The sequence below is a fragment of the Mus musculus genome, chromosome 10 (genome assembly GCF_000001635.26).
Source record: "Mus musculus strain C57BL/6J chromosome 10, GRCm38.p6 C57BL/6J".
NCBI classification, from domain to species: domain Eukaryota; kingdom Metazoa; phylum Chordata; class Mammalia; order Rodentia; family Muridae; genus Mus; species Mus musculus.
In genome coordinates this window covers 128,848,090-128,860,663 of record NC_000076.6, presented here as the reverse complement: position 1 = coordinate 128,860,663, position 12,574 = coordinate 128,848,090, and the positions used below count along the sequence as shown (strand labels likewise).

Below are 12,574 nucleotides of genomic sequence, written 5' to 3'. Positions count from 1 at the left end.
AAGCTTCCATCTGCTTTATTTTCCCACAAATACGACAAATAAAGATCTCAGCTTCAGGGACTTTATAAAAGTAAAGAAAATAGCTGGGAGGCTGGAGAGATGACTCAGTAGTTAAAAGCACTGGGTGCTCATCCAGATGACCCAGGTTCAACTGCCAGCATTCACACAGCACTTACAACCATTTCCAACTCCAGCTATAGGGTATCTAATGCCCTCTCTGGGGCACTATATACATACAGACATAGATGCAGGCAAAATACCCATATACATACAACAATAAAAAAAAAACTTAAAGAAAAGTTGGGAAAGAATTATAGATAGTGAGAATTTTGTAACTGCCTCAGTGTTATACCCTAGCTAATTCTACACCAAAATATCCTCTAAAGTCCACATTAAGCCTTTTGATCAATCTCAATGTGTTTCTGTAAAATACATACAATAGGTATAAATACAAGACACATATCCTCAGTTACATATTTGAAAACTCAACATTTTTATATAAACTCTAAATCCTGAACATTGCAAAGGTATTACTTCTATTTCTATCCTAAGACTCTGCTCTGGAAATTAAAAAGGTTTGAATAAAATACTAATTAAAGAGAACAAAATAAAATACCACACTCAAAAACCAGGAAAACTAGCATCTGGGTGGGGCAGCTGGCAGAAGCAGATCAGTTTGGAGGTTGGCTTCAGATATGGCAAGTTCAAAGACAGCCTGAGATCTTTGTCTCAAAAACCAAACCAAACCAAACCAAACCAAAATACAAAAAAGTCACAGAGAATGGATGTGAGGAAAGAAATTAGCATGTTCTAGATTTTGACAGGACACTCAGGCTATTTTCAGCCATCACTGACATCACACTCAGTAGCTGCTAGACAAGTAAGTCTTGATAGGACGTAACTCTGACATTCTTATTTTCCTGGGAGACCCTATCCCATTTCAATTCCCAGGCATCAACTTACTTGATTGCTTTTTGTTTTTCTGTTTTTTTTTTTTGTTTGTTTGTTTGTTTTGTTTTGTTTTCCCCAGACAGGTTTTCTCTATGTAACAGAGCCCTGCCTGTCCTGGACTTACTTTGTAGACCAGGTTGGCCTCAAAATCCACCTGCCCCTGTCTTCCGAGTGCTGGATCAAAGGCTTGCATCACTACTCTCAGCTGGTTTTGGGGGTTTTTGTTGTTGTTGTTGTTGTTGTTTTTGAGACAGGGTCTCAAGGTGTAGCCATGACTGACCTGGAACTTAAAGAGTTTCATCTGCCTCTGGAAGGCTGGGATTAAGTCAGTGGTCAGTGTCTCTATCCCTTTCTCTAAAAAAAAGGGTGTGAAGGGTGTGGGGCTATGGATGACAAACCAACACCAAACTAAGGAATGCCGAGAGAGGAAGAACTCCTATTTCCTGCCTCAGATCATTGGCAAGAGACTTTTATATTGACAGGTGATGTTTCCATACAGTTCACAAGAAATTCTTTCTATAGTGGGCACAACAGTGCTTTGGAGGTGAAGGAGAGGTGGGGGAACCAGGGTCCTTCTTTGTAGCCCTGGCTGTCCTGGAACTCTCTATGTAGAAGAGGCTGACCTCTAACCTACAGAGATCTATCAGTATCTGCCTCCCATGTGCTGGGATTAAAGACATGTGCCACCAGGTTTAGCTTCACATGATACTTATACTTACATTCAGACATACATATAATAGCTGTCCTGACCTTCACACACATGCACAAACACACACACACACAAACATAGAACCACACACACCATCACCCCCATAATAAACAAACAATTTTTAAATTGTTTTTAAAAAGGTGCCTTAACAGAGCTATCCTGTCCTGCATGGGTGAACAATGCTTCCTCCAGAAGACATATTATAGAATGAAAATCTGAATACCCAGCAAAGGATATGTTTTCCTATGAATAGGGCAGGAAGATCCTCAAGGCCACCAAAGTCACACAGCCAACTGTTGATGTTTTTGGTTATTCACCATAACCTCAGTATTGAATACTTAGCACACTTTGCTTCAGAGACAGAAATATCAAGCTAGAAATAACTGGAAAATTTCCTCCCTGCTGGCTAGCTTTCACAGTGCCACAATGTAGACCAAGTGGAGCTGAAATGGGGTTAAAATTCATCAGTGCACTAACTAGCAGTGGTCTCTGCATGTTACAATACTAACAGACATGCCCATGAGTGAAATAATGGTATGACCAATATGGTGGGTAACCAACTCCCCACATGTGGAAATCCACCTGTGGTACTGTAAACCTAGCAAAGCACATGGCTAGGGAGGACAAAATCCTGAGGTGGGGAACCCACAATTATTTACTTGCTAAACGGACACAGTGTCAAACTATCTTCTAAATAAATACTTAAATTTATATTCACAGGCTACTGCTGCTCTCAATCTTGGTCAAAAAGCTGCTTTTCTGCAGTACATAGCAGCCCATGCACACTCATAACTGGTTAGTGTGCTAAGAATGCTCAGCCATAAACAGGACATGCATATCAACCTCTCATGTAAGGGCCACAGAATATCAAAAGGGGGGGCATCATGGGACTGGAAATATGACTACAAAGTTAAGAGCACTTGTTGCCCTTGTGGAGTGTTGGGAGCAGAGCTCAAAGGTACTTATGTAAACTCCTGTTCTAGGGAACCTGACAGCTTCTTCTTTGAGTTCAAAGCCAGTCAGGTCTACATATTGAGTTCTAGGCCAGTCAGGTCTACACAGTAAGACCCTGCTTTTAGGGGAAGCTATTAGTTATTATTCAATGGTATTTGAATGGTACCCATGTGTATAAACTGCTACCCTCCTTATCAATACCAATGATGAGTAACATTAGCTTCTTGAGTATTAGTATCTTAAACCTTCCTAAGCTTCTACAATTCATAGGTCAGGAATCTTTGACAGCAAAATTTGATACCAAAAACCCCATCAGAGTTGTAGCTATCATTCCATAATAGAGTGCTTGCTGAGTGAGTTCAATGCCCAATACTGCCCACAAAATTAAATAAAACCATACACATACACATACACACACACACACCACACCACACCAAACCAAACCAAAGTAACACAAGTAATATAGCCTCATGCCCCAAACCAAACACGCCACTATTTCCTCTTACACAGATTCTTATAGCTCGTAAATTATACTGTGTGTGTAAGAAGGAAAATGAAATGAAACATAAATCAAAACGTATGAAGATCTTAGTGATCTTAATCATATAGTTCTTGAAAATGTTCTATCAGAAATTTCTCAGGGCTGGAGAGATGGCTCAGAAGTTAAGAGTACTGGCTCTTCTTCTATAGAGGTCTTGAGTTCAATTCCCAGAAACCACAAAGTAGCTCACAACCATCTGTAATGGGATCTGATGTCCTTTTCTGATGTGTCTGAAGAGAGCAACAGTATATTCACATATTAAATCTTTAAAAAAGAAATTCCCAAACACAAAATTTATGATAAACAGAGCAATGTACCAACCATAAATATTGATATTATTGATACAGCATCCAAATTTTTACTTTGCTTCTCCAAATTTTAAAACCAAACCCTGAGACTGGGTCTCATGTAGTCCAAACTGGTCTCACAATGTTGCTGACGATGACCCTGAACCTTGGATCCTCCACGTCTACCTCCTAAGAGTTATTATTGGAATACCCTACTACACCCAGTTTACAAAGTGGTGGGAATGCAACTGAGAGATCCCAGCATTCTACCAATTAAGCTACAGTCATATCCCTAAACAATATCCCCCTAAAACATGGCTAAATTAAGTGTGCCATTCACCCAGGAGTGGTGGTGAACACCTTTAATTCCAGCACTTGAGAGGCAGAGCAGGGGGGATGAGTCCAAGGCCAGCCTGGCCTACAGAGCAAGTTCTTGGATAGCCAGGAATAAACAGAAAACCTTGTCTCAAAAAAAAAAGTATGTCTAATCTTAGGGCAGAGTAGGAAAGCATGCAAACTGAAGCAAAGAAAAACTATTACTATGTAGTTCAAATTAAGATTATCTTTTTAAGAGAAAAAAAAAATTCCATTCTGCCCCCCTTTCTTCCAAATCTTATACCCAAGTGGTTTAATTACAGTTGAATGGTACATATAATGACATCACTGTAAGCACACAGGAAGTAGAAAAGGTTGGGGAAGGGAAATAAGGGAGGGAACCAAAGATTTATCTGTTACAGACAAAGGGCAAGTTCAGTTCAGTTCAGTCCCCCACCCCAGCAGGGACAGAAGAACCAGATGACTGGATAAACAGAGGTCAGAGAATGCCCCCTCTACTGTCTCTCTTTCATCAGCTCCTTGCCCTCCCTCAAAGTTTGTTCTACTGGGCCAGTAAAAGGAATAGGTTTTTTGGTTTGTTTTTGTTTTTGTTTTTACCATGAAAAAAACCCAAACAGATATAGGATTCTACATTGCCTCTCTAATTTTTGAGAATATATCATGCAGCCCATCCTAGTCTTGAATTTGCTATGCAGTGAGGATCACCATGAGCTCCTGACCCTCCTATCTCATACCCTCAAAAGTATGGGGAGAATCTCTTATGTATTGTGTGGACGCATCACCTGTCAATGAAAAGCTGATGGCTTATTAGCAAAAGGCAGGAAATAAGAGGTGGGAGCCTGTACTGGCTAGTTTTGTGTCAACTTGACACAGCTGGAGTTATCACAGAGAAAGGAGCTTCAGTTGAGGAGATGCCTCCATGAGATACAACTGTAAGGCATTTTCTCAATTAGTGACCAAGGGGAAAAGGCCCCTTGTGGGTGGGACCATCTCTAGCCTGGTAGTCTTGGGTCCTATAAGAGAGCAGGCTGAGCAAGCCAGGAAAGGCAAGCCAATAAAGAACATCCCTCCATGGCTTCTGTATCAGCTCCTGCTTTCTGACCTGCTTGAGTTCCAGTCCTGACTTCCTTTGGTGATGAACAGCAGTATGGAAGTGTAAGCCAAATAAACCCTTTCCTCCCCAACTTGCTTCTTGGTCATGATGTTTGTGCAGGAATAGAAACCCTGACTACTAAGACAAATTGGTACCAGCAGAGTGGGGTATTCCTGTGACAACCTGGCCATGTTTTGGGGAGGACTGTGGAAGGACTTTGGAACTTTGGGCTAGAAGATCCATCCGTTGTTAAGAGCTGTCAGATGTTGTGTGGGAGCTTGGAAGATAATGTTGAGAACAGTGCAGAAGATGGAGGCCTGGCTTGTGAAATTTCAGAGGGAAAATTAAAGACTCTTTTCAGGGCCATTGTTCCTTTGGTTGTGAAGTTTCTGTGGTTCTGGTTAGCTGGGGCTGAAGAATCAGCTGGGATTAACAAGATACCAGAACTACTAAAGCAAAAACTTTGCATTACTGGGACTATTGATACTGGTTAGCTGGAGCTAAGAAATTAGCGGTGATTAAGAAGAGACCAGCATCATTGAGGTGACATCTTCTGGGAAGTGTTTTCTGAGAGCACAGAGGCTGTGTTCCAGAAATAGCCAAGGTTGTACCTTGTGCTGTGGCTGGACTTGGTAATGTGTAAGAGTCACCCAGGTGGTACTGGTTTTGAAGGCATGAAGGGGTCATGCAGAGCAGCTGAGGCTCGGCACTGTGAGAGGCCATGGAAGGCCATTGGTGAAGGTGCAGCCTCAGTTGCAATTGAAGGCCCAGGACTGAAGGAGTCATGCAGTGTTTTGGAGATGCCAGTACCATGAGATGACCACCAAGAGCAGCAGCAGTGGAGTACAGGCATCTGGAGCCTAGAGGATGACGTGTGTGCTACAAAGGGCATGGCTGGAGAAGTGACCCAAGCCCTTGGAGGAGCCCAGATCGTGAGTTGGATCCCAGACACTGGACGGTTGGGAGATTGATTTTTGCTTTTGATTGTGACTGTGCCCTGATCTTTTCCCTCTTGAAGGAAGAAACTGTTTTAGTGGAGCCCACAGTTAAGAGACTTTTAATTGTAAAAAGACTTTGGATTTTTAAAAGAGATGGATATTTTGAAGAGATTGAAAATTTAAGAATATGTAAAGACTGTGGGACGTTTAAAGTTATCTAGATCTTGGGGATGAATAAGAATGTAAAGGTTGAGGCTTACTAGTGATGTGTTTGTGTGTCAAGTTGACAAGGGGTCAATTGTACTGGCTAGTTTTGTGTCAACTTGACACAGCTGGAGTTATCTCAGAGAAAGGAGCTTCAGTTGAGGAAATGCCTCCATGAGATCCAACTGTAAGGCATTTTCTCAATTAGTGATCAAGGGGGAAAGGCCCCTTGTGGGTGGGACCATCTCTAGCCTGGTAGTCTTGGGTTCTATAAAAGAGCAGGCTGAGCAAGCCAGGAAAGGCAAGCCAGTAAAGAACATCCCTCCATGGCCTCTGCATCAGCTCCTGCTTTCTGACCTGCTTGAGTTCCAGTCCTGACTTCCTTTGGTGATGAACAGCAGTATGGAAGTGTAAGCCAAATAAACCCTTTCCTCCCCAACTTGCTTCTTGGTCATGATGTTTGTGCAGGAATAGAAACCCTGACTAAGACAGAGCCCCAGTAGAGAGAGACTGGTAATCTGGGGAAGTCTATATGGGAGATACTCCATCCAGACTGTGAGGAGACAGCTATATGAAACAGACATGTGGCATACATAAGATAGAATAAATGGGTAATGTAAGCTAGAAGCTAGTCAGGGAACAAGCCCAAGCTTATGACCTAGGCATCTATTCATAAATAAGTTGCAAAGTCATTATTTGGGAGCTGGGGCACAACTAGTAGAAAAGACAGAGTTACATAAAAGTAACTAGTGTCACACAGTGAGACAACACACACTGGAACTGACTCTTCCTTAGCGTCTCAACATACTTCAGGGAGAATCTTCACAAAATTAACAAACTACGACATTTCTCATCACTAGCCAATAATAAACGTGTGTGTGTGTGTGTGTGTGTGTGTGTGTGTGTGTGTGTTTATGAAAACAACCAGGACTATACAGGGTTAGGGTAGAGCTGTACAGCTCAGTCAAGGTGCTTCAGATGCACATACAAGGCACTGAACTTAATCACTTAATCACTAGCCCCACAACCACCTGCCAACAAGAAGAATAAAAAACCTAGAAAAGAAAAGGATTACTTAGCAGGATAGTTAATCACATGAAAAGCTCCAAGTGTTGGAAAAATCTGGTAATATTCCAGAAGAGAAAAAGGAAGATAAACTAAAATTATTAAGGCTATAGATCCACAAAAATCATTAACACTTGCCCCACATATCTATTAAACAAAATTATTTTGTTAAATAGTTCATCTGATGTAATCAATAGTGGGACAGTGATATTCAAATGACATAAAAATGAAGTGCTAAAAAGCCAGCTTCACAAAATGACTTACCAAAAGTCATTTCCAAATTCCCATGCTGTTCTAATATTCTAAAAAAGAAATTACAGCTAACATATATTACCTTTCTAGAGATGGAAGAGACATTCAAACCAAATCTCTGTGCTCTTTCCTTTAGTTTATCCAGGTTAACCTACAAAAATAGAAATACATTTAAAAATAATAAAGAGAAGGCAGACACTGGTTCAAAACTGAGTTCAAATAAGTCTACCTAGAATCAAACATACCATGTGCCAAATTCAGGAACTAAGTGACATAAATCTATCCCAGTGATAACTAAAAAGCCTTTTCTGAAGTAGACAGCAGAGGATTCAGCTAACCCTTACTCATCAAAGGCAGCAAGAGCCTAAAAGAGCTCAAGATCAAAGCAAGCTAAACACTGCTCGAAAAACACCACCTATAAAAATCTTCACCACTACAAACAAGTCCACCATTCAAAGTCCAAATTCATTAATTCCCACTATACAATCTCTAAAAGTCGACTAGTTTTAGTTTTCTAAGACAGGTTCTTCTTCTATGAAGCCCAAGATAGCCTTCAAATCACTATGTAATCTCAAACTTGCAATAGTCCTCCTGCCTCAGTCTCCTGAATGCTTAGATTACAAGCATGTCACACCAAACTCTGCTAAGTGATGTAACTTTAAGCAAAGGTAAACTTTTGAACTTTATAAGACTTTATAAATGACACGACTCAATTCTCTTTCCTCTTTTCTTAGAAGCCTTGGTACAATCATTTAGAACATATTAAATAACAATAAAATATTTCAATTTCAGTTACAATACTGACTGTGGCAGGAGTTCAGAGTTGAATATATTTTATCACAACACTATTTTGAAAACCCACTGACTAGTCACAATGGCCTAGAAAACACCACTCTCCATTCTTCACTCTTTACTCTCAAATATATGTGTATAACATATATAAGTATATACATATATTGTTTTGGTTTGGGTTTTTTCTGACATCTGACCATGTAGCCTTGGCTTGCTTAGAATTCACTATGTAGACCAGGCTGACCTCAAACTGCATAAAGATCTACCTGCCTCTGCCTCCCAAGTGCTAGGATTACAGGAATGTACCACCATACCTGACTTCTCTTAAATTTATAGACAATATTAAGAGGCAATAGGCTGGACATGTTGGTAAAGTGCCTGACTAACCTGAGCTTGATCCCTAGTACCACATGAATCAGGCAGAGTGGTGCATGCTTGCAATCCCAGAATTCTGCAGGTAGAAGCAAGAGAATCAGAAGTTCAAGGCCATTCTCAGCTAAAAGCAAGATCCAGGCTGGCCCAGGAATCATAAGACCCTGCCTCAAAAATTAAATTAACTTATTGATTTTAAAAAAGAAAAAAAGAACAATATCTACAAATAGAACTTACTAAGTTGCTTCTACAGATTCTCTGTTGTCATTAAGAATTAGAAGCTGGGCAGTGGTGGGGACACACCTTTAGTCCCAGTACTCGAGGCAGGGGCAGAGGCAGAAAGGCAGAGAGGCAGGTGGATGGTCTTCGAGTTGGAGGGAAGACTGGTCTACAGAGCAAGTTCCAGAATAGCCAGGGCTACACAGAGAAACCCTATTTTGAAGAAACAAAACAAAAGGGTTTTTTTGTTTTGTTTTGTTTTTTTTAAGAATTAGACTAAAAGCTACTAGACAAGGCCTAAAACTTCAGGGTCATAAAACAAAAGGGTTAGCCTTTAGCTAATAAAAATCTACTTATCCTTTAAAGTAATGGCTGATAAAAAAGGTTATCTTTTTTTCTAATTTCCCCATTTCAAACACTTAAAAGTCAGGGCATACTGAAAAGTTACCAACTCATGACCTCAGAGGCCCCTCAAATCTGACAGAGACTCACTCTTCAAAACTGTACAGAATTAAGATCTAGCTTTGTGGGACTGGAGAGATGGCACAGGGGTTAAGAGCACTGGTTGCTCTTCCAGAAGACCTGGGTTCAATTCCCAGCACCCACACAGCAGCTCACAACTGTCTGTAACTCAGAACTCAACGCAACTTGCACATGGAGTACTGACACACATGCAGGCAGAGTATACATTCATATAAAATAAAGGTTAAAAACTAAATTTTTTTTTTAAAAATCTGGCTTTTTAAAAGATTAAGAAAGATTTCATACCATAGGCTTGGTGTCAGATGATAAACCTAAGGAAATAAAAAAATTTAAGTGACTTAATATTTTTAAAACTTCATAAAATTAAATCTTCAAATCAAATTAAAACCATAAACATAATACACAGGATAAAAACCCTTTAGACATACATGAGACCCTGTCTCAAAAATTTAATTAAAAAAATAGCAATACCTACAAACAGAATTTATAAATTACTACTACGGGTTCTTTTGTGGTTATTAGCAATTAGACACTGGGGCTGGTGAGAAGGCTCACCAGGTAAAGGTGCTTGCTCCACAAGCCTGGCAGTTCGATCCCCAGAGCCCAAGTAAAGGTAGAAGAGGAGAATCAACTCCACATAGGTTATCTTCTAGACATTGGTTCAAAAAATGAGGAAAACATTCATCTATACAAAAACTTAAAAACAACTCTTCACAGCATCATTAACTGTATCAGATAAAATGCAACAATCACCAGCTTTCTTTTTACCTCATCATGAACAAGTACCAACTGATAACTGAATAAGTAAAATGTGACATGCTTAAAGTGGAATATATAGTATAAGCAATAAGATGAATGGGACTTTATTATCAATGCTGGAAACATGCTAGGCTGAGGATCATGCTCAGTGACACAGCACTAATACACAAACAGACGTGACCACAGAGCAGGCCTGGAGGTGCAGGCCTGTTATTTTAGCATTTGGGAAGATTGTAAATCTGAGGAACCGGCCAAAAAACGTTGCACAGCAAGTCTGAGGTCACCCTGTGGTTCAAGGTGAAATTTTACACTAAGTGAAAAGCTAATTACAAAAGATAACAGATCACACACATGCTTCCATTTGTGTGAAGCTAAGTCATAAATGGAGACAAACATCAGCTTGAATGAAAAATGTCCCCCATAATCTTGGGCATGCCCAAGTCGTTGGTGTTTTAAGAGGTTCAGAAATGTGGCCTTACTACAGAAGTATCACTGAGTGTGGGCTTGGAGAAAAAGAAAGCCCAGTCTACCTCCAGTTCACTCTCTGAGCTCCATGCCTATGTTTCAAGATACGAGCTCACAGCTTTCTGTTCCTGCCACCATGCCTGGTGCCTGGTGCCCTGCCTCTGCTCCACCACCATAAACTCTCAACCCTCTGGAACCATAAGCCAAAATAAATTCTCTCTGACTCCAGTTGCCTTCCGTCATGTATTTTATCAGGTCAATAACAAAGTAACTAATATAGCATGCGCGCATCGGAGGATGACCTTGAACCCCAAATCCTTTGTTCATTTCTCTTGCATGCTAGGCAAGAACACTATAAACTGAGGTACAGATCCAGCCACTAGGCCCTTTTTTTTTCCTCTTCCTCAAGACAGGGTTTCTCTGTATAGCCCTGGCTGTCCTGGAACTCACTCTGTAGACCAGGCTGGCCTTGAGCCTGCCTCTGCCTCCCAAGTGCTGGAATTAAAGGTGTGCACCACCACCATCCTAGCTCTTGTTTTGAGATAGTTTTTAATATATAGCTGAGGCTGGATTTCAAATGGCCATTCTCTTGCCTTTGTCTCCCAAATGCAGGAACACACTGCTATACCCTATCTTAAAGTACTGTATTTTATGTGTACATGTGGAAACCAGAGGACAACCTCAGGTATGGTTCCCCAGGATCTGTTTACTTTGTTTTGTTCTATTGAGAGAGGTCTCTCATTAGCCTAACATTCACCAATTAGTCAGGACGACCAGCCAGAGCCCAGGTACCCGACCCGCCTCTGCCTGCCAACCACTAGGATTATAAGCACGCATTACATAGCCTGCTTTTTTATTTCTTTTTTTAAATGTGAGTTCTGGGGATCAAATTCTTTTCAAGCACTTTACCCATTGAGCTATCTCCACAGCCCTTAACATATCGTTTTTAACATTCTACATAGTCTAATATACTACAGTTTACACTTAACCAGTTAATACTGTATTGGATACATGTTTTTTTTTCCAATTTACTGATCAATATATATGGTGGTAACACAAGCCTCATGGCTAAGTCTTTAAGTATATCAGAGGTTACTTCTTGATAAATTCTTAAAAACAAAATTGTGAAGTTAAATACAGTCTCCTTCACTTTAATACTATGTTAGCTCAGAGCACTAAAAAAGTACACATAGTTTTATGCTAGTAAGACACAAAAATAAATGAACAAGGTACTAAAGATTTCTCAGAAGTCCTAAAAAAGAAACCCAATGGTGCGATCTCCTCCCCATAACTTCAGGACGTTCTCTCGATTATTCATGAGGTCTGAAGGGTACAAATGCAGAGCCTCTTAAGGGCTTCTAGAGCCAACAAAGTTATCTAATTTGGAGGAATGAAATCTATAGTCAGAAAAAAACCCAAAGTAAACTTTCTCAGAAGAACCTCTGTATTCTCACCTTTTGTTGGAACTGAAGAAATTCCAAACCTGTAAGAAGAAAAAACAAGCTAAATTTTAGGAAGCTGTTCACACCCTTAGTTGTCTGTGTCCGTGTCAAGGGTGCATGACACTTCTTTCTTGTGATCTCAAACTTTGCAATCATTAGCTAATTCTAACAACCCCATGAAAGAGGTTCAGTTTACTCTCCTTCTCACCAACAGTCCAGGAGTCCACTAAACGAACTCTTCAGACTCAGGAGCAGCTGCCAGTTCCTGACTTTTACCTATCATAAAAACCCTGACCAAAGATGGCAAAACTCAGTGAAAGCTATAACATCCAAATCAGCAGAAATGTCCTGAGTATGACCCAAACTGTATTCATTAAGTTCAATGAAAACACTTCTACTGAAAACCAACAACTATAACAAGAAACAAAGATCTGACCCCCTACACCACCATAACATTTCTATCTTGTATCCAAACAGGTAGAAGCACTCACCTAGCCGCCCGGGCAGCCTTCTTACTCTCCAGGCTTACAGGTACATTGAATCGTTCAGCCCTCTTCTGCATTCTCTAAGTGATATTAAATGAAAAAATTAAAACTGTAATTTCTTGTTTAAAAAAAAAATTGGTTATGGTCATTTCTTAAGATCTAACGGAAATACTGACAACTTTAGACCATATCAGGTAGCAGCCATTCTAAGGCTTAACACAACAATT

General features: G+C 40.3%; 1 protein-coding gene across 7 annotated transcripts in view; it reads right to left on the bottom strand.

The window, feature by feature from the left end:
• Positions 1-12,574, bottom strand: part of Sarnp (SAP domain containing ribonucleoprotein) — a 55,875-nt gene that overhangs the window by 16,975 nt on the left and 26,326 nt on the right. For 4 of the 7 annotated variants that reach the window (NM_001359406.1, NM_001359407.1, NM_025364.3 and 1 more), the window contains 4 exons: positions 12,354-12,427; positions 11,875-11,903; positions 9,482-9,507; positions 7,413-7,481 (listed from right to left, as the gene is read on the bottom strand). In NM_001359406.1, the coding sequence (NP_001346335.1) occupies positions 7,413-7,481; positions 9,482-9,507; positions 11,875-11,903; positions 12,354-12,427 (198 nt within the window). Of the gene's footprint in view, positions 1-7,412; positions 7,482-8,731; positions 8,927-9,481; positions 9,508-11,874; positions 11,904-12,353; positions 12,428-12,574 lie in introns of all 7 variants that reach the window. The other 3 variants (NM_001359404.1, NM_001359405.1, NR_153109.1) reach the window with 2 other exon arrangements.